General features: G+C 39.2%; 1 protein-coding gene across 2 annotated transcripts in view; it reads left to right on the top strand.

Moving 5' to 3' along the window:
- The window catches only part of CNTNAP5 (contactin associated protein family member 5), an 818,968-nt gene that overhangs the window by 182,624 nt on the left and 614,180 nt on the right, over positions 1–22,164 (top strand). Inside the window, exon 3 of one of the 2 annotated variants that reach the window (XM_077153509.1) lies at positions 19,441–19,634. In XM_077153509.1, the coding sequence (XP_077009624.1) occupies positions 19,441–19,634 (194 nt within the window). Of the gene's footprint in view, positions 1–19,440; positions 19,635–22,164 lie in introns of those variants that run through there. The other variant, XM_077153505.1, reaches the window with a different exon arrangement.

Below are 22,164 nucleotides of genomic sequence, written 5' to 3'. Positions count from 1 at the left end.
GACATGCTCTCCAACAGGGTTTCCAGAGTTTGCCTCAATCCCACCCACTTGTGCAGGGGCAGAAAGTCATTCCTGCCTCGTAGCTCCTCGACAGTCCCTGGGGAATCTGTGTATCTGAGGACAGGCCTACTCCTTTCCCAATGGACAGATATTGATGGGCCACTGATGCCTCTGTACCAACAGAGGTTGATAGTCCTGCTCGTTGGGGAATCTGGGTGCCTGGCCCCAAGGCTGGCACAAGCGGGTGTTGAGAGATGTCCAGGCAGGAGATACAGTTCTCAGAATTGGGATACCCTAGAGCTCATCCTCTAGCCCAGCTCCCGAGGAGCTGAAAACTGATCCCCAATATGCCTTTCAGGAATGAAAGACAGTCTGGGTCACTGGTTCTCACCACAGGGCTGCAGGGTTTGAATTAACTGGGGAGCATTACAAGCCAGTGTCTGAGACCATCTTCTAGACATCCTGAATCAAGTGGTCAAGGATGGGTGGAGGGAATTAATAAAAGCTCTATAAGTGATTCTAAAATGTGATGAGGGTCACAAACCACTAGATTGAGTGATTCATGAAAAAAAGATCTTTCCATTAATATTTATCGAGCATCTCCTATGTTCCAGGCACTGTGCCAGAGCCCTGGCACAAAGTTGGCAAAAATAGGCAGAAACCGTTTTCTTAAAGAGTTTATATTCCAAACCCATGATGATAATTAATAGCTAACCTTTGGTGTTAGTTGCAATATTTACACTGTTATTTCATCATATAAATATATGTACAACAGAAACTATGTGCAAATATATGTATAACCAAGAGTTCATGGGTAGTTCAGTGGTCAGAAAGTCCGCCTTTCATGCGGGAGCCTCGGGTACCATTCCCGGACTGTGCACCCCTCAAAAAAAAAATGCATATCCATATGTATAGTGGAAAATATGGAGTTGAATATTTAAAAAGAGTTGGATATATACAGAGTATATTATAGGATTACATGTGTGCATATTTAGTAGGATGTATGCATGCATGCACATATGAAATATATACACAGAATATGTAAACACATTTGGATAACACAGTTAAGTAATTTTTATTAATGCTTTTAGGGACAGATTTTAGAAAGTTCAGGGAAAAAGCCCGTAACTTTTCATTTGCGTTGGAAATATGAGAAAAAGGCGTGATTTATTTTTCTCCTGATAAAAGACTTATACCTTATCTCTTCACTGAAACAGCCTAGAAGCAAAGATAGCTCTGTCTTGGTGAGCATCCCTTTTCAATGTCTTCTTTCAAAACTTCCCTTTTATTTTAAAAGAGGAAAGACATCAAATGTACCCAAAAGAACAAACTGTACCACGTGGTTTGAAATCTAGGATGTCTTCAGTACATCCTACTACATGGGGATTTCAGAGTGCATCTTGTTTTTGCTTTAAATTCTTCTTGTCATGTTTTGAACAGCAAATTCACAGCTACATGCTGAATAATTACCACTCAACATTATCATTGGCAGTGCTGGTCGTTAGCTTAGGCCTACCAACATACAAATAAAAATAAGAACAGCGAGACACTCTCCACTTTTCACATGGTCTCACTGCTTTATATTCTCCCCCCAAAACCTCAATCCTCCCCCAAAAACCTGCATGCAGATATTACTGTTATCTGTTTCATAACTGGGAAATGGAACATGCCATGGTACAAAGAGGTTGGATAGCTTTGTCCAACCAGAGAATCAGCAGCAAAGCTAGGATCTTGCCCCAGGAAGTCTGGATCCAGAGTCCATGCGCTTCACCAGTGTATGGCAGGGTCCTGTCCAAAAGGATCAGGGAAAATTCCAGTATTTAAATAGGGAAAGTTAGGGGTTGTTTTATCAATTCAGTTAATTTGGAAGGCAACAAGCAAATCCCATGAGTACACTGTGGCTTTCTCCATTCTGCCTTTTTCAGTATCCATGGACCTATCTCATTTCGTTCTGTTCCAACTCTGTAAGACATTGAATGTTCTCCTCTAACAGAAAGCAACTGCAGGGGGTTGCTTTATTTAGGCTCATCACTTTCTCTCCTCCTAGAGGGCACTGCAAACCTTCCTCTTCAGTTCTACCATCCAATACCACCTCATATCCCTTCTCAAATCTCAGTTCTTACACCCTCCCAACCACCTCCCCACATGTCTTAATTATATTTAAACTTGTAAACAGCAGGGGCCAAGGTATTCATTCAGCTTTTTCTTTTTATCCCCAGGCAATAATTTAAGCTAGTTGAGCAATAAATCCTTGTCAAAGTATGATCTTTTAATAAATTCAAAACATAATTCTCATGCAAATGTAGAATGAGCACATCAAAAAAGTATTCAACTCATTAAACAGAGAACCAGTAATATGGCAAAATTAATTCAAGAAGTATTTTGAGGAATGAATATTTGGAGCTGTTTGGAAAAATAAAATGGTAGAATACAATTTCTAGGTCGATACAAAACTAATTAATATCTTAAAGGATAATAAATCTTCTTTATTGTCCATAAATGTATATTAATAGGTATTTTGATAGCACCTGGGGTCTAATGAAATAGCAAATAGCAAAGGCAAAGGATAAGTACATTCTAGGAGATTGGTGGACTTGTTTAAAAAAGTCTTAATATGATATTTCCAAGTTTTAAATAACTTTTACTCAACATGTTCCATTCATTCATTCATCATAGCATGTATTGAATTCCTTTATGCTACACCATACAGTCTTTCACATTTCTTGGTGCTCCACCAAAGATGAAACTAAAATGAAAAAATCCTTGACTTCCATAAAAGTAAGTCCCCCTCAATAGAATTGTACAGGCTCAAATAGCATCTTTTCAGCTCATCCCTGCTGACCTATTTCACATAGAGGTAATTCCATCCAGGTCCGTGGCACCACTTAAAGTCAGGGGATCTCTTGGGGATTATATAAACCTTTGGCAGACATTGAGCATGGGTGATTAAGAACTTCTTTACTCCTGGTGTGTGCTTGGATTTCCATTGTGCACACTTCTGACCTGTACCCAGGAAGAAAGGGTGCACAGCCAGAAAATTCATCATGGCAGAAGCAGGGTTTGAGTCCAAAGATCAAAGCAAGACTATAGGAAGTGGAAAACAGTTTGCCAGTTCCTCAGAGAGTTCAATATAGAATTACTATTATGGGTCAAATCATGTCCCTTCAAAGATACGTTCAAGTCTTAACTCCTGTTCATGTGGGTGTGGACTCATTTGTAAATAGGATCTTCAAAGATCCTATTAAGATGAGGTTACACTAAATCAATCAATAGGGTTGATTGATTCCTTAGAAATAGAGGAAATATGGACACAGGGAATAGAAGACAGATAGGGAGATAGATAGTCATGTGACAAAGACAAGAGATGTTGCTTGCTGTTAAGAAACCCTGTGAGTGTGACAGCCTACTGAGAAAGCATGGCCTGCTGGCATCTTGATGTTGAATTTCTAGCCTTCAAGTGAGTTCCTGCTGTTTAAGCCCACCAGTCTATGGTATTTGTTATAGAAGCCTTGGCAACCTGAGGCAATTACCGTATGTCACAACAATTCGTCTAGATACGCACCCCAAATAATTGAAAGCAGACACTCAGCTAGATGTGTGTGCACCAATGTTCATAACTCCCTAAAGATACAAGCAATCCAGGTATCCAGTAATGAATGAATTGATAAACAAAATGTGGTATATCCGTACAGTGGGATCCATTCAGCCATAGAAAGGAAGCTGTGATGCTTGCTTATACATGGATAAAACTTAAAGACATTATATTGTGTGAAATAAGCCAGAAATAAAAGGAAAATATTGCATGATTCTTCTTATATGAAATACTTGCAATATGCAAATTCATAGAGAAACAAGAGCATATCACCTGTTATCAGGGTCAGGAGCAAGAAGGGGATGGGGAATTACTGCTTAATGTGTACAGAGTTTCTGTACGGTGTGATGAGATGTTTTGGTAATGGGTAGCAGTGATAGCAGCACAATGCTGACATGTAATTAATACCACTGAATTATGTACTTGAAAGTGATTAAAATGGGAAATTTGATGTTGTATCTATGTTTCCACAATAAGTTTTTTTTTTTGAAAAAAAGAATGCAGGAGGTACTGGACAAATATCTGATGGACACCTTCAAACCCAGAATAAAACAAGTTTAATGAGTTCTGTCAGTGACAAACTAATCTTTCTGAGAGGAAACATGCCCTTGGAAACAGCTGTTGATCTACAGCGCAGCTGTAGCAGCCAAAGTCTGGGCAATTCACCATACGCAGAGCAGGATTAGATGGTTAAACCCCAGCCATAATAGTCTCCACACTGCTATCTCATCTACAGAAGGGATTTGCCAAATGGAATTTTTGTTCTCTCACTTCCACAAACCCCTCAGCCCCCATCTCTATCCACCACACAAAAGAAAATGAAAAGCTAAGGAACAGACCTAATTATTTTTGAAAGAAAATGGCAAAATACATTAAGCAGGGTCAGATCACCATTATTTTAGGTTGCTGAGTCAATCTATATAATTGTGGATTAGAAGGGATCTGTCTTTGTCAAATGTGATTTGTTTTGTGGCAAGAAGGCTTTTGATCTGGACGTTAAATTCAGCTGCACTGCAGAGACACAGTTAATGTCAGCAGAAAGTGCCAGGTCTGGTGGCACGGCGTGGAGCTGTGGCTTAGACTTTCTTGAAACTGAGGGGAAGGTTTTAAGTTACCTTTTATGATTAAAAGGCAAATAGAAACAGGCACCTTTGGTCCCATGAGAGGTGAGGCTTGTTTTTTTCTTTCTATCCTTTTACTTTGTTTTCCCCAATATAGTTTTGCAAACAATTATTGTTACCATTCGTTCTTTGAAATTTTGATCCTTCTTCTCTCAATATATTTTCAAGATGCTTGCCTGTGTAAGTTGAGATTGTGTGTTTCTAGCATAACAATTTTGTTGCCATGGAGAATTTGATTTCTTATGTCAAGGCATTTTCAGCTTCCTGGGCTGATGGACAAATGGAGAGGCTTCAATCTCTCCCCTCCCTCCCTGCCCCTGGCAAAGAATCCATGTATCCTCCCCACCTCTGCTTTCCCCAGGCAGCCCTGGATGCAAAAAGCAAAGGACCCATGAAGGACTTGGGATGCTGGATTTCAGTTTGGAGTCACCGGTGAGATTATAAGCAACGCTGCAATCAGGACCCCCACAATTAGCATGGTATCAGCTCTCTAGGGACTTGTTCCAGATAGCTCAGTGAGAATCTTAAGGATCCAATTTCACAGGCAGCACTAAAGTGCTCATCTTGCTGAGCCAGACGTGATATGGATATTATCTAATCTGTTTAAGAAGACAGTGAAATATGCAGAAAACTGTCATTGGATTCTCTCCTCTCCCTTTGAAGGGCCTGTTTGGGATTGAATTGTGTGCCTCCCAAAAGGCAGGTTGAAGTCATAGCCCCTTGTCCTGTGAATGTGGACATAATTGTAAATAGAATCTTTGAAGATGTTTTTCATCAACCTGAGGCCAAGTGGGATCAGGGTGACCCTAACCCAATAGGACTGGTGTCCTTATTAGGAGAGGAAATTTGGACACAGAGAGATTGGTAGAAAGAAGGACAAATGTGGACCAGCAACTGAGTTGTGATGCCAAATGCCAGAGAATACTATGGATTTCCAGCCACTCACCAGAAGCCATAGAGAGGCATAAAATAGATTCTTGAAACATTACCCTACAGCCACTTTGATTTCAGACTTACACTCTCAAGAAATATGCAGTGATAAATTTCTGTTGTTTAAATGTCTGGTAGTTACAGAAAACCTGGCAAACCAAAACAAAGCCCTTTCCTTTCCTCCTCTCAAGCATCTTTCTCTTCTTTTGCCCTGTCTTAGCTGCCCCAGATATGGAAGCTATCAAGATCTAAACCTTCTCTTTTTTGCCTCATATTTTTTCCTCATCAAGGTAGGATCCTTGGCCAACAGCATTGGCATTACCAGGAAGCTTGTTAAAAACCCAGGTTCTTGGTCTCTCCTCCAAAACTAATGGATCAGAACCTGTGCTTTAACAAGTATTTCATTCATGCATCCAAGTTGGTCTATCCTTGAATTTTCTGCCTCTTCAATTCTTAGTTCTGTTCCTAATTCACTTTGGATCTGAGGAGTAGGGAAGAGGAAGAGAAATCAAAATTGACTGAGTTTTTGTGAATAGGGAACTATGCTTGGAATTTAACCTCTGTATTTTTATTATCACAGCAGTACTCTAAGATACTTAGTATTATTCTCAATTTTTTAAGAATGAGGAATCAGAGTCAGATTAAGTCACTGACCCAAGGATACACAGCTAATTATTTGTAGGGCTTATACTTGAATTCAAGTTGATATACATCGCATTAATCAATATCTTTAGTCACCATTGATCTGAGACCTTACTCTGAGTGAAGATGTTGTTGGCACATTTCAACTATGGATGTTAACATTTTAACCTCAAAGACTGTGTTTTCAAGCATCAAGAGTGAAAGGCATTTGTGTATCTGTCTCCTCAATGACCTTAAAATCTCACTGTGGCATAATATGCCTGTAGGCCAGACTAACCTTGACCTAGATATTTAGAGGTTGCCTTAGGCCCCTTCTCTTACTAAGACAGCCATAGGTCATTGAAAGTTACTCTCTGCTATTTAATAAGGGCCTTTGGACATTTCTCAAATATAGACAATGCAATGATTGTTTATTCAGTCAGGTTAACTGCAACGCAAACTGATATTTGAGGGAGAAAAGGTGAATGGAGAAAATATGAATAAATTTTCTTGTTAATAGTATAAATTCTTCAACCATTCTAAACATTGCCATTTGGCACAACCAAAGCAGTCAATAAATCCATGTACTTTACCCTTTACTTTCATCCCTGATATCTTGTCACTTCCTTTGAAGGGCCAATTTGAGAATATTTCTAAATAAAACTCCATAAAAGCTAGTTTTATGAATCAAAAATCGATATCTCTAATTTTGCAAAGAAAGAGTTTCTTCAATTCAACAGTTCATTGTATATAACTTAAAAACAACAATGGAATTAAGAACAAGATTAATAATGACATACATTTGCCTTATGATCAGTGGTTTATTACTGTTTTTCACAATAAGCTTCATACCCAGGAAGAAATAAAATGTGTTCAAATATCATATTGCATGATGGATATGCTTGCTTTGTCTAAACTGGAGCAGTTAGGTAGGATGCATTCAACTTGGATCCTAGGCCCCTCTTAAATCTGCTACTTAAGACATTTGGAAATGTATCCACCTTATTGAGTAAAAATGATAACAGATAACAAGAGATCTGTTAGAGATACACACTCTAAAGAACAAGAAAATGAGAATCACTATATACCATTAATTCATCTTTCTCCAGGATTCCAGTTTGGCCCCATCTCTTCCTATAGTGGCCCCTTTTCTGGCGCCCCTTTCAAACGTGATAAACTATGCGTATTTCACTTATATATATCTGTGCAATTGGTTGCTTACTTCTGGATTTTATTTCCTTTTTATTTTTTTGTATTTTTCTAAACAATGCACACATTTCAAGAAATTCGAGAGTTTTATAAAGGAATAAGTATCAGTTTGACTTGCTACTATGACAAATGCACTCAATGAGTCAGCTTAAATAAGGGTAATCTGTTGCCTCATGGTTTCACAGGCTAGTAGGATAGCTTCCTCCTTGGGTCTGTAGCATCCTGGGACGGCTGCAGCAGTCCTTGGTGTTCCTTGACTCTTGCTTCCCATTACATGGTGGTGTCCTCTCCTTTTGCCTCCCATTCCAGTTGACTTGCTGCTTTTGGTTTTTGACATCTCCCTGGGGTTTTCTCTTTATCAGGCCCCAGTAATCCAGATGAAATCCACTCTCATCCAGATGGTCCAAGCCTTAACTAAAAATAGCATCTTAAGATGTCCTATTTACAATGGGCTCACATCCACAGGGACATGGATTAAAATTAAGAACTTGTCTAAACTGAGGTGTATGCTTTAGTCTGTCACAGAATCTTTATCATTTATTTTGCTAAGGAGTTGCTTCTGATGAATCTCTTCCATGAAACTTTCCACAGCAATAAGATAGTAATTCTGAAAAACAGTTTCTTTGTTAGGGCATTTTGTATGCAAATAAAGTGTTCTAGTTTGCTAGCTGCCAGAATGCAATATACCAGGGACAGAATGGCTTTTAAAAAGGGGAATTTAATAATTGCTAGTTTACAATTCTAAGGCTGAGAAAATGTCCTAATTAAAACAAGTCTATAGAAATGCCCATTCTAAAGCATCCAGGAAAAGATACCTTGGTTCAAGAAGGCTAGTGAAGTTCAGGGTTTCTCTTTCAAGTGAGAAGTCACATGGCAAACACAGTCACGGTTTCTCTCTCAGCTGGAAGGGCTCATGGCAGGCATGGCGTCATCTGCTAGCTTTCTCTCCTGGCTTCCTATTGCATGAAACTCCCCGGGAGGCATTTTCCTTCTTCATCTCCAAAGCTCTGGCTGGTGGACTCTCTGCTTTGTGGTGCTGTAGCATTCTCTGCCCTCTGAATCTCCTGCATTCTCCAAAATGTTTCCTCTTTTATAGGATTCCAGTAAACTAATCAAGACCCACCCAAATGGGTGGAGACATGTTTCCCCCTAATCCAGTTTAACAACCACTCTTGATTGAGTCACATCTCCAAGGAGATGATCTGATTACAGATTCAAACATATAGCACTGAATAGGGATTAGAAAAAATGACTGCCTTTACAAAATAGGATTAGGATTAAAATATGGCTTTTCTAGGGTACATATATCCTTTCAAACTGACACAAACAGCAAGTAACAAAACCCAGTTCACACTAACTTGAAAAAATATGTTATTGAGACTAGGCAAATGGAGAAGCTTCTTGGGTGGGGACCACATTGCTGTTTCTTGAACTGTGTGGTGGCACAAGGGATTAGCCTATAGCAATTTACTAAGCAAAATATTTGTATGTAGTTATTTCCTGTTTCTTTGTTTTATTTTGCAACTAAAAAAGGATTAAAATTAATAAAACTTACTATTTACATAAAAGGAAGTCCATCATGAGGGCAGACTCAGTGGGGGTGGGGGAAATTCAACCACACTCAGTGTAGGTATCATTCCTAGTCTAACTGTGCCAGACATCACAGTAATCTGAAAAACAAAATGACTATCGCCTCCAACAGCTGGCTTTGAAGCTAACAAAATGTGGAACATGGAACAGAGGTATGACAAGTAGCAACTGGGAGCTTGTTGAAAATGCACTTTTTCTGGCCTAATCACAGACCTCTGGAGTCAGAAACTCTGATGGTGGGATCTGCAACTGGTGCTTTACCAAGTTTCCCAGGTGGTTTTGTTGTTTGCTAATGTTTGAAAACTATTGCTCTGAGCAAGGGACTGTTCCAGGATTCTTCATCTTTGGTGGATTTTCTTTCATTACCATTTAGTCACAATTTGGCCATGCATCCACTCTGGAACCAATCACTCTCAAGGGGAATGGAATTGCCATGAATTGTTTTAAATTATATCATCTGATATGGAGTAGGACAATAATGGACCATGACTGTAAAGATTCATTTTTTCTGTCTGTCTGTCAGCCACTTTCTTTCTCATCACCTCCACTACTCACATTGCTTTAGTCAGATGGCTCTTGGCTCACATTCTATTTCCTTCATAAACTGCATCTACTACTCATCTCCACCCTACTCTGTTGGTTTATATTGCACATTTCCAGAGGATAACTTCCTGAAGGAGATTTGAACTGATGTCAAAGTTCTTCTTTAGATAAAAGTACTCAAAGTGAAGTTTTAGGGCAGACACAGTTAGACACATAATTGTTTTAACCATTTTGTTTTCATAGTCATGCAGCCTATGAGTTGAAATGTATTATCTTATGTAATCACCAGTAAGGTAGACACTCACTATCTTATTTTTATATAGGGGTTATGACTTGGCCAAAATCACATCTCTAAAAATTAACAAATTCATGTCAAACACCAGATTTTGACTGGACATTGTCTTTCAGAAAAAAAAAAAAAAGTCTTTAAAGACCAAGCTAAATGCAGTAGGCTGAGCTGAGTACAATGTATGCTGATTATGAGAGAAAAATTTAAGTGGTAATGCCAGAAATGTAAAGTCTCAACTAAAAATTAAGTTCCAGTTCCATTTTCTCCATTGTTCCTTTGAAAACCTTGGGAGAGTAATTTTTTCCCTATATGCCTAAAAGAAGTAAGCAGTCTTATCTTGCTGCTGGATCATCGACAAAGTTTTGCTCATGGAAGAAATTCCGTAATTATATAACCACTAAGTAAGATCTACATAATCCACTAAAATTTTCTTAGGCCTGAGCAGTAGGTGGGTAGAGTAAGGTTGCATCAGTTTGCCAAATTAAAATATGCAGAGAACTTACTTAGCTTCAACCCACTTTATAAAATTCTGGAGCAGTGCTGTCCAATAGAAATTTATGCAATGATGGAAAAGGTCCATAGCTGTTCTGTTGTTGGACATAGCTCTCTAGCCGGGTAGGTACATGTGGCTACTGAACATGTAGCTAATGCAATTGATTAACTGAATTTCTTATTTCATTTAAGTTAAAACTTAAATTCAAATAGCTACATGTGATTAGGGGATACCATATTGAACTGAATAGTTCTGAAAGTTTTCAAGGTTTTCTACACATACTTTCCCACCAACATCTCTAAAAATTCTTGCTTTTTTTATGTATGTATGAGTCAGTCTTCAATCTACAGGGAGCATAAGAATAGAAATATTCTCCTTGGGGCTGAACTCCAAATCTCCTGAGCCCTCCTGCTGACCTCCCTTATTTCTTGTATAAGTTCTGAGTTGCCAAATATGTGGCTAGGTACCCTTTTTTTATCCATCAGGGCCTGATGACTCCATTCAGGGAAAGGAAAGTGATGTATTGTTGAGCCTCACAGTAAAACTGCCTGAGTAATGAGTATTAGAACATTTCAGGCTAATAGGATAGCTATCACTGACAACGCGGACTGACAGTCATACAGTTATCTGGCCAAATAGTCACAGAGGCTGTTGGTACCCCTAACCTTTGGGCCTCACCACTTTAGTACAAAGCCAGTCTTAGATTAGGTTCTTTAGTAGCTGAACAGAGATGGAAACCTCTTTCTCGTGAATTATGGGAGAGTGCTTTTTGGAGGCAGTGTGTGAGAGAAGTGAGCTAAGAAAGGAGGCAAAGCTAGCAAGTTTGTGGTCTCAAAAGAAGTCTATCTTCCTTTGAATGCCAGAGGATTCTGGAGCAGTTTTTCCTTGTGGCAATGTAGCAGACAATTTGAACCCTGTAGCAATCAGTCTGAAGTGACTGAGGTGGGGCAGGGGAAATAGTTGTTTCCCAGGTGTGGTAGGTTGAATTTTGTCCCCACAAAATATGTTCTTAATCTTCATCTACTTTCTTACAGGTATGAACCCATTGTAAATAGGACATTTTGAAGATGTTATTTTTGGATGAGGTGTGGCCAATTGAACCAGAATATGAATCAATCTGGTTTACTGGGGGCCTTATAAAGAGAACTGGGTGTCACAGAACCAAGAAAGGAAGGATATTACCAGGTGACAGAAGGCAGAAATACAAACCTAGGGACCTCAAGGATTGCCAGCAGCCAGCACCAGAATACTATAGAGCCTGGAAGAAAGAAGACCTTGCCAATATCTTGATTTGGGGCTTCATCTAACCCCAAAACCTTGAGCCAATAAATACTTTTTGGTTAAACCATGCACTGTGTGATGTTCATCATGGCAGCTCTGGTAAACTAAGATTCAAGCAAGGACGATTCAGTTTGATTGAGGCCAAGTTTCTTGAGAAAGGGCCTGCTCTGAGTTGTTGGCAACATCTCAGCTGAAGATAGGTCCATCTGCTGAAGAGCACCTGCTTGGGACACCCAAGCATTGTCAGCAAAGTCGACACTCTTTCAACTACAACACTCATTCTTCCTTTCTTTGCCCAGAGTATTTTTCCATGTTATGAACTTCATTTCCCTCCAGCAGCCCTCAATCAATACCTGTTGTATAAAAACCCCATCTCAGTACTGCTAAGTGAATTGAACAAAACCTAGTGTGAATCCCAGCCAGTAGGATAAGTTGACCCATAGGAGTGGCTGGTAGATGATACACCTTGGATTGGAAATTGTCCCTCTTTGGCCCATCTCCCTCCCCTCACCCAGCCTTCTGGGTCCCTTCCCAAATGAATGACCTGCACTTAAATCCTTATCTCATAAGTGACTCTGGAAATCAAATTAAGCCACTCTGGAGTGACAGACCACTCCAGACATTTCTCTGGAGGTAGACCTGGACTCTCATAACTGGGTTTGGCCCTCTGACCCAAAGTTCCCTCTCTCTTTTATGTATCTCCACTATAAGCCTGAAAAGTCCTCAAATAGGACAAATCCAGGTATTTATTTTTTGAACTGCAGAAATAGTTTGGCCAAGTTCCCATGTTCTATTCTCTCAGAAGGCTCCTTCACCCCTAAATTAATCTGTGGAATGAAGGATAGGTACCCTGACCAGAGCTAGTCTCCAACCTCAAAGTCCCACTATACCTACACATTAGTGTAAGGGTGATGCTGAGTAATCTAGCCAACAGCTTTGACATTTCAGAGTTCATTGCCCACTCACAACTTCTCATTTTAAATGGAAGGCAACTCTCCAACAGGAAGTGCAGGAAGCTTTCCCAAACACTCTGAGCATATATGCAAACGTTATCATTTCCACCATATTGTAATGTTACATATTTATAGGACAGTCTCGCCTCTTGACTCATTATCAGTACTGGATAACTTTATCCTTAGAAAATCTAGAACCTTTGCCAACAGAGGCACCAGCTCTTTACTATGTAAAAGTACATCTAGAAATTCAGGATAATATCTCATTTATTTATGAGAATGTGTTTGACTTTATGGGACCTTATGTAAGACTAGGGGCAGACACACGTCTAGGAAACTTGTTCCTTATAGAGTTGACTTTAAGGTTTTTAAAATTGGCCAGACTGTGTGTTTAAAACAGATTAGGTGAGAAAAAGTCATGTGTGCTGTGTGTGACTACTTTACCTTCAGTTGGTCTCGTACAGCCATAGTTGTGAAATTATCGCTTAACAGCAATGTGTATAAAATGTTTTGTGCTCTTTTCCAGTGTGTGACCTCAAAACAAGTCATTTATTTTTCTGAGTTAGAAATGGGAATCAGTGTAAAAACTGGGGAATTTACCACTCTAGAGCTTACCTATAGTGGTAGACTGGATTATGTACCCACATTTAGACATATTTCTAATCATAATCCCATTCCTGTGGGTCTGAACCCACTGTAAATAGGACCTCTTGAAGATGTTTTTAGTTAAGGAAATGAGGATGGGTTTTAATTAAAGTGCTGGGGACCCTTATAAAGGGAAGAAACTAGAGGCCAGAGGGGGAGAAGGCTATACAGGTAGAAGTTAAATGTCAGCAGAATCTATAGAAGCGACTAAAAAGAGAGGGCATCATCTTGTAATGGGAGGCAGAGATACAGGACAAGTACCCCAAGTATTACCAGCAGCCAGTACCAGAATGCTACAGACTCTGGGGCAAAGTAAGCTTAGTTGAAATCTTGATTTGGGACATCTTCTAGCATCATAACCATAAGCCAATAAATCCCCATTGTTTAAGCAAATCCATTGTGTGGATTTGTTATAGTGGCTCAGCAACACCACACACCGTGGGATGTGAAGTTTGTAATTGTGGTGTAAAGGACAAAGCAGAGGCCCAATAGATGTCACAAGTCCTGAGTAAATTATTTTATGTTAAGCCTCCCTTAGAATTCTCCATAGGAATCTTTTCTGGTAGGGTCCTTGTTAAACCCATTCATAGGACTTTGAAGGCAGTGGAACTGGGTTACAGAGCAGGCTCTTGCTGTATAACTTGCATAAGTTAATTGGCCCTTTGTGGCTGTTGTGCCCTCTATCAAATGGAAATTGAAAGTATTTTTACTATTGCTCTCAGAATCAAATGAGATAATGAGGAAATGTCATGTAAGAATTCTTTTTTAGTTGGAATTCCTGTTATGAGGAAGGAAGAAGACTAGGACAAGAGGGCTTGGTGGGTGTAGGTGGGAAAGGGTCTGGGCTCTGGGTTCTGGTTTTCTGGGGTTGAATTCCTTCTCTGCTGCTTATCCATTGTGTGATCTTGCACACATTTTCAACCATTCTAATCTCAGTGTACCTAACTGTAAAATGGAGACAGTGAAACCTATTATTCAGGTCTACTGAGGCAAGAATCTAGAGCCAAATTGATGTTGCTGTGGTCATTATTACTTTTTTATTTTTTATTTTTATTTTTTGGCATGGGCAGGCTCTGAGAATCGAACCCGGGTCTCTGGCTTGGCAGGTGAGAATTCTTACCACTGAGACACCATTGCACCACCCTATTATTACATTTTTTTTTTTTGCCAGGGCAGGCACGGGGAATCAAACCTGGGTCTCTGGCATGGCAGGCGAGAACTCTGCCTGCTGAGCTACCATGGCCCACCCTTATTATTTCTTAAATAGCCCAAAATATCATGTTGAACTTAGACTAATTTGGAGCATTAAATATAAATAATACAACTCTCATCTGTAAAATATCAGGACTAAAGATTTAGTTAGATACCATCTCTTTCAGTCTGTCCCAAACCACTCAGCATGTCATAAGTATCTTTCTAAAGAATACAAATCCCAAGCTAGATTCTTGCATAAGTTACTAGGGAGTGGGCCAAGGCATTTGTATTTGTCTTCTTCATCAGATTTCCAAGTGTTTCTGATGATTGCACACTTTTGGGACTCTCTCATCTAATTTCACCTGTTTATTATATAGAGGATTAAAAGTACAGTAAGTTAAGCAAAAAGTTCAGAATTGTTCAAAGCTTTAGGAACAGATTTGGGATTTGAACCAGGTCTACTGATTTTGTATGCGAAACCTTCCATAGCCCACCTTCACAAAACTACAGTGTCTAGAACTTGAGGCTTGGGGTGTACTAGAAATAAGCTAAGATGGAGCCCGTATGTCTTGTGGGTGCTTATCTGGGATCCCCTGTCTTCACTATGGAATGGTGTCATTTTTTATTTTTCTGGATACTTTTACTGGCATTTTGGGGTTCAATAAATTAACAGTTGAGGAAGAGCTGTATAAAAGTACTGGGACATTTTAGACGCTATAAAAACCTATGATGGGCCTATTTTTCCTTGAGATCCATATGCTTCCTGTAAATAGCAGGATTGATGGGAATTGTAGTGAATAATGATTACGTACTGCAGCCACAATGACAGACACAAAGGCCTCAGTTAACACATTCAACTTGCCAAATACATACTTTTGTTTATGTGTTAGACCCTTAATTTAGAGAAGAATTCAGAAAAAGGAAGCCAGTGTGGGCACAGAGTGTCTCTAGAGCAACTGCAAATAGCATCTTCAGACAGCGCTCATCATTTGCAAAAACACATTTATTGTTTGGTGGAAGGAACAAAAGGTTTGTCATAGCAACCAGGGAAACCTTGGGTGTCTCTCCTATTAGCTATAATGCAGGGAACATCTTCAATAGGAGGGAAAAGTCCTTGGAAATATCACCCTGTTAGTGCCCCTCTATTTTGTGAGCTTGGGCTGATCTACTTGGCAGAGATCAGTTGGGTTCAGAATTTTTTTAACTTGATGTGTTGATGAATGCTAACAGTAATAATTCCTTTTTGGTTAATTTTGGGGGGATTAGTAAGCTAATGTTTTAACTGTGGGCAGAAGGGAGCTGTGATTTTCTTTAGACAAATTTGAAGAAATCTTGTTAACATGAACTCTCCCTCCTTTTTGTTTTGCTTTGTTTAATTTAGTTCGGGTTTTTGGTCAGTCTTTTGTGGTTTTATTCTTTTCAGGGTGGTAGTGAGAAAGGTTTCTTTTCATTTCATTCGGTTTCTCCCATACCAAATATAAATGCCTATTATATGCTAATTAGAAGAAATGAAGGAAAAACTCTAAAAGATATCCAGGAAGTTATTTTTAAGAACATCTAGTAGTGGACTAATGACAATAAAAGAGAAATGGTTAAAACTAGGGGATTTTTAATTAGAAAACAGTGATGGACACACAAAAAGTAAAAATCCCTCTATTAAAATATCAGCCAATAAATTTATATACATATTCCTTACTCAATAAATCAAATACATATGGGCAACAAGATTCTCAGTTTATAAAAGAAGGACAGGCTGATAACAGAAAATATACAACATGCAAAAGCAAAAACATGAGTATAAGAATCACTCATGTTTTCATTACTGAGAGGAATCACCATAAAAATGTCTTTTCTATCATGTTTTAATATTGTTGATATCATATAGTTAATACTTTAGTTTTCTTCACCTAAGAAGGAAGAGGCCTCATAAAATAGGCTACTGGAGAAATTGGATAGAAATGAAGAGTAGGTTCACAATAATTTTAGATTTCTTGGTAATTTAAAATCTCCATTATTTTAAGCCTCCCTGTCAGTTCTAAGAAATCGGGAGAAAGTGGAGTAGATTGGAAACTGCTGACATGTTGGTAAACACAGGTTGATTGGTAAAAATATACCTCTCTCTGTGACATTCCAGAATCCTTCCCCACGTGTCACCTCGGTACCTTTCTTCCTTGCCAGTGACCTTTTACTGATATTCTGGATTTTAAGGAATATTTTCTGTTCCAGGATAGTCTCAAGTTACCGGAATTGCCTGAACTGGGTGTTAGTTGTTGTGGAAGTTAGGTCCAGGTGTCAACTTGGCCAAGGTGAAGGTGCCTAGTTCTGTTGCTGTAGACATGAGCCAATGGTATGTGAGCCTCATCTGTTGGCTAGTCAGCTAGGAGGCATGCCTGCTGCAATGAATAATGCTTGATTTAATTGGCTGGTGCTTAAATGAGAGAGCTCTATGGAGCACAGACCAAGCAGCTCAGCATACCTCATCTCAGTACTGGCAACTCAGCCCAGGCCTTTGGAGAAGTAGAAAGGAATCACCCCCGGGAAAGATGTTGGAACACAGAGGCCTGGAGAGAAGGCCAGTAGAGATCATCCTGTGCCTTCCCAAGTAAGAAAGAACCTCAGTTGAAAGTTAGCTGCCTTTCCTCTGAAAAATTAATGAAATAAGTCCCCTTTGACTAAAGGCCAACCTGCCTCTGGTGAGTTGCATTCCAGCAGCTAGCAAACTAGAACAGTTGTCTTAAATTGGCTGTATCTCAGTTTCCTCAACTATGTTATGGGGGTACTGCTATTTCCTTTACAGGATATTATATTTGCATTAGTTAACTAACTATAGAAATGAATAGACTCCAATATGCCAAGGGGTAAGCATGATAGATGTTTATTATTTGCTTATAGTATAATGCAGGCAGATGTTCAGGTTGGCAGGTACTATCCTCTGTGTGGTATCTCAGGGATCCAGAATCTTTCCTTGCTGCAGTTCTCCTATCATCTAGGGACTTGTCCATTACAGCCATCAATAGTGAAAGGGAAAAGTGACTAGGGAAAAGGCACATTGGCCTGGAAGTGACTTGTCTCATTCCACTCATGTTTCATTGGGGAGAACTCGGTCACATGACTACAACTATCTTAGAAAGGAAAGATGAAAAATGCAATTAAGCCAATGAACCCACTATAATCCCAGTACTTCAGAAAGAAGAAAGATAGGATGCTAGTGGACAATATCAGAGCAATATCAGCCTCTGTATTCATGATGACCAGATAGGCACAAAACACTTAAAAATACCCATATTCCACAGTAGGTGCTTCACACATTCCCTTCTCTTTCCTTTCCTTGCATTCATTCCCTTCCTTGCATTTGAATCTCCTTGTGAGGGCAACAAGAAGTTATCAAATAACAGCTACTGAGTACTAGCTACTTACTGGAAGAATATCAATCCACAACCTGTAGGAAGAGCCTTATGTGCAGTGAAGGATTGATCTTCTGCCCTTTATCTCCTATGTCTGTTTGTCCAGTGACATTTGATGAGGGATTGTACTTACAGAGGGAGCGAAAGTAACTGAAAAGTACTCAGTTACTGAGGAGAGGTCCAATTGATTTCTCTTAAGATGGCAGCAAAGTATACTGGGGCATTATTTAAATGATTTTCAGTGATGTAAGTTGAAATAAAAGATGTTCATTGATTAAATCCTTTGAATCAAAAATTCAATTAAGTCCCTTACCTGATGGCCTGAACAAGTTCAACACATGTGCTACTTTCTTACCCTCTCCACCCATGACATAAGACACTTCTCAAAAGCTCCCAATAAAGTTTAAGAAGTTTTATGAACTCTGGGACAAGTAGAAGTGAATATTGACTTCTTTATTCCAATGTGAATGAAAACAGAGGCTGTAGGCCACAATTTTTCCAACTAATCAAATGTTCATATTGATCTTCTGCAAACAAAGTTCATGTGGCAAAAATATAATGAAATTCAGAGGCTGAAAATTTTTTTTTCTTGGTTAGAATGCTCCTGTGTATCATATATATATATATATATATATATATACCAAATCACACATAGATTCAAGAATGTTTCAGACACTCTCATGTCTCTCTGAGAATTTGCACATGTGGCTGCCTCTTCTGTGGTTGCTCTCTATCTAATTTCCTCTTGTTTTCCTTGGAAATGCCTTCACTCACTTCTGGTTTCAGCTCTGTAATCGCTGCCCTTGGAAGGTCCTTCCTAGCACTTCCTGAAGTACTCTGTCTTCTGCATTCCTATTGCATCTTGTGTTGAGCTCTCTCAAACCTTCCTTTTTCAATCCATTTCAAAGTTCTGTTTGTATCTCTCTCTATCTTTGGCACCCAGCATGCCCCTGGTGCTCAGTGAACATCTATTGAATGAATGATTCAATATGCCCCTCAAAGGCATAGTCACTATTCCTTCATCCTTATGTCCACAGTAAAATATATGACCCATAGTGCATTCATAGTATATATTTGGGAAGATATAAGGTACAGAGAAGAGATAGAGAGAGAGGATAGAAGGAAGAGAGGGAGGGAAGGAGAGAGGGAAGAAAGAACGAAGGAAGGAAGGAAAGAAGGAAGGGGGTATATTCCTGTAAAGAGTATAAGGCATTGTTATAGATATAGATCAACAATCAATGACTAAGTTGTAAAAAAAGAAAAAAAAATCATAAAACAAAGTCCACTAGGAATTCACAAAATGTAAACCACAATGGCCAAGGAAAGAGAGAAAAAATCATGGGGGAAACCCCTTTAAAATGAGTCTTAAGTCATGAGAAGGAACTCAAGAGAGGGAGAAAAGGCACATTCAAAGAAAAAGGACTAGGGGTGTTAAGTGCAGAGGCATAGAAGGGCAGAACGTATTTTGGGGAAAAGATGTCTTAGTTGAACACTGTTTAATTTCTTTTTGTGAATCGAAAGTTGTAGCTATGTGTGATGTTACTGCAACTCTTTCTCTCTCTGATCCTTTTCCAGGAACTGGTGGTTGGTCCCCAGCAGATTCCAATGCTCAACAGTGGCTCCAGATGGACTTGGGAAACAGAATGGAGATTACAGCAGTGGCCACGCAGGGAAGATACGGAAGCTCTGACTGGGTGACGAGTTACAGCCTGATGTTCAGTGATACAGGACGTAACTGGAAACAGTACAAACAAGAAGACAGCATCTGGGTAGGCCATCTTTTCCATTCAAATGAATAAAACTGAAATGTACTAACGGGAACCAGTGAAGTCCTCATTCATTTCCTAGACCCATATTGCTGGTAGCTTAATGACTGTTAAGATCCTATTCAGAAATAGTTATACCACGTATAAATCCTATCGCCAACATGGCTCCAGTTCTTGGGAAATTAGAATGTCTGTTGTAAAAAGTTTAGAGTTTAGTGTTTTCCTCCTTTTCTGGCAACTTGGGTAATTCACTCTCTGGGTCTATAAAATAGATTAATATATCACCAGACTGACTGTTTATGAGTATGTATTTATGCACTGAGTATTTGTTTATTTACATGTTTACATATTTGTTTATTATGTGCTGCACACTTTACATACCTTGTAATGACCCCATTGCTCTCAATCATCTAAGTTGGCTAAAGCTGCCCACTTTGTGAATCCTGGAACAGCAATTTGTAGTTTTGTTTAATTCTAAGGTGGCCGTGCTGAACAGTCTCTTCCTGAGAGTTGAAAACTATTGAAGCGACATATAAAATTTAGAATGATTCTGTCATCATAAATGGTCTTCAGCTTGGAAGTGAAAGGCAGTGTGCTCCAAGTTGTTAAGAAAAGAACTTTCTTTCCTGGCCCCAAGGCCATAAATCTTGACCTCATCATGTAGGTGAAAGGCTTTCAGCAAACTTGATGCTGGCAGAGAAGAGGAGAGGCAGGTGACAGGCCCTCATGGAGGTGACTTCAGGAACTCATGCGCTGAATGCATATTTTACTCATTAGTTCACATAGCTTTCAGGTTAGGAAAACATCAGCAAATATATATATTTTTAATTATAAATGTACATAAAATTGAAGCTTGGGCAATTGATAATGAATTCTTTCTCAGAATCTCCTCTTTATCTCCTCATTTAAATAAAAGCCAATTAAGATTTCAAGTTGCTGCAGTTTGCATGTGTATCTTTCTGGTTAGTCCTACTTAGTTGGAAAAATTCTTCTATTTTACTTTCATACATATTTGTTTATTGCCCACACATCACTTGGATTTTTAATAGAAAATAATAGTAAACCGAGGATTAAGATTAGTTATGGCAGACTGAATCATGAGAATATTAGTTTCTTCTTTCTTCTGGGTCAATTGAAATATCAGATTCCAATATTATTCTTAAGGAGTGTGGGTTTTCTTCCATTTAAACAGTGTTTGGGATACTATTCTATTATTTTTCTTAATTTTGAAGCCTCTAAGCTGTTTTACAATTTTTTTCTTTGGTTTTGTTTTACTTTTAGTTTGGAATAAGAAACAAGCATACCTTCCATTTTGAAGAATAACTCTAAGGTTTATGTTGACTACAGAGGGACAAATAGGTGTGTGATTTTTTTTTTCTGGCATTTTCAGTCAGAATCATTTTTTTCTTTCAGAAGGAATTTCAGTTTTAAGTTATTTTTTTCTAAATTTATTTTTTTTAAACCTTGGGTTTCACTTTCTTTAGTACCGCATTGACTGCCTTTAGTTGAGCCTCTGGATCAGGATGTATTTCAAGAGATGACAATTTCTCTGGACTTGTGAACAGCTGGCAGTAGCTTATTTGACCTCCTTGCCCTTGTTGGCTGACCTGTGTCTCCAAATCCAAGCTCCTTAAAGACAGGGGCGTGTCTTCTATGTCTTTGTAGCCTCCATACCTAACCTGTCACTAGTCACAGAGCAGGAACTATTACAGGACTGCAGAATTACTAGAGCTCCCAGAATTTGAGTGGAGTGGGATTAACTTTGTCCCCTACTTCAACCCACATAAAATAGCCTTGATATGTGTGGGGAGGTAAAACACACTTCAGGCAAGAGAGGCAGAGGCAGGGAACCACTGTACTCGATGAGGCAGCAAATTTCTACTAAAGCTCTCCATATAGATTTGAAATGCCTTCAGGACAGTTGGGAGAGGGCGGCAGAGTCAAGACCAGTCTGTAAATTGCAAAGGCTGGGAGAAGGAAGTCACAACTTCCAGTTTAAAGAGTGAAATGGAGCAAAATTAGGCAGGAGCACTGTGTGAAGTTGTGGTAGTTCGGTTCAGGTGTCAGTTTGGCCAGGTGAAGATGCCTTGTTCTATTGCTGTAGATATGAGCCAATGGCATGTGAACCTCATCTGTTGCTGAGTACATCCACAGTTGGCTAGGAGGCTTGCCTGCTGCAATGAATGATGTTTGATTTAATTAGCTGGAAGCTTAAATGAGAGAGGTCAAAGTAGTACAACCCAAGCAGCTCAGCGTACCTCATCTCAGCACTCGCATCTCAGCCCAGACCTTTGGAGATGCAGAAAGCAATCACCCCAGGGAAAGATGTTGGAACCCAGAGGCCTGGATAAAAGGCCAGCAGAGAGTGTCCTGTGCCTTCGCAGGTAAGAAAGAACTTCAGTTGAAAGTTAGCTGCCTTTCCTCTGAAGAACTATATGTTAACTAAATAAATCCCCTTTTATTGAAAGCCAATCCGTCTCTGGTGTATTGCGTTCTGGCAGCTAGCAAACTAGAACAGAAGTCTTCTACTGTA

Source organism: Tamandua tetradactyla, chromosome 3, assembly GCF_023851605.1.
Source record: "Tamandua tetradactyla isolate mTamTet1 chromosome 3, mTamTet1.pri, whole genome shotgun sequence".
NCBI classification, from domain to species: domain Eukaryota; kingdom Metazoa; phylum Chordata; class Mammalia; order Pilosa; family Myrmecophagidae; genus Tamandua; species Tamandua tetradactyla.
The sequence above is the reverse complement of the archived record's forward strand: the minus strand, read 5'-3'. Positions and strand labels throughout refer to the sequence as shown.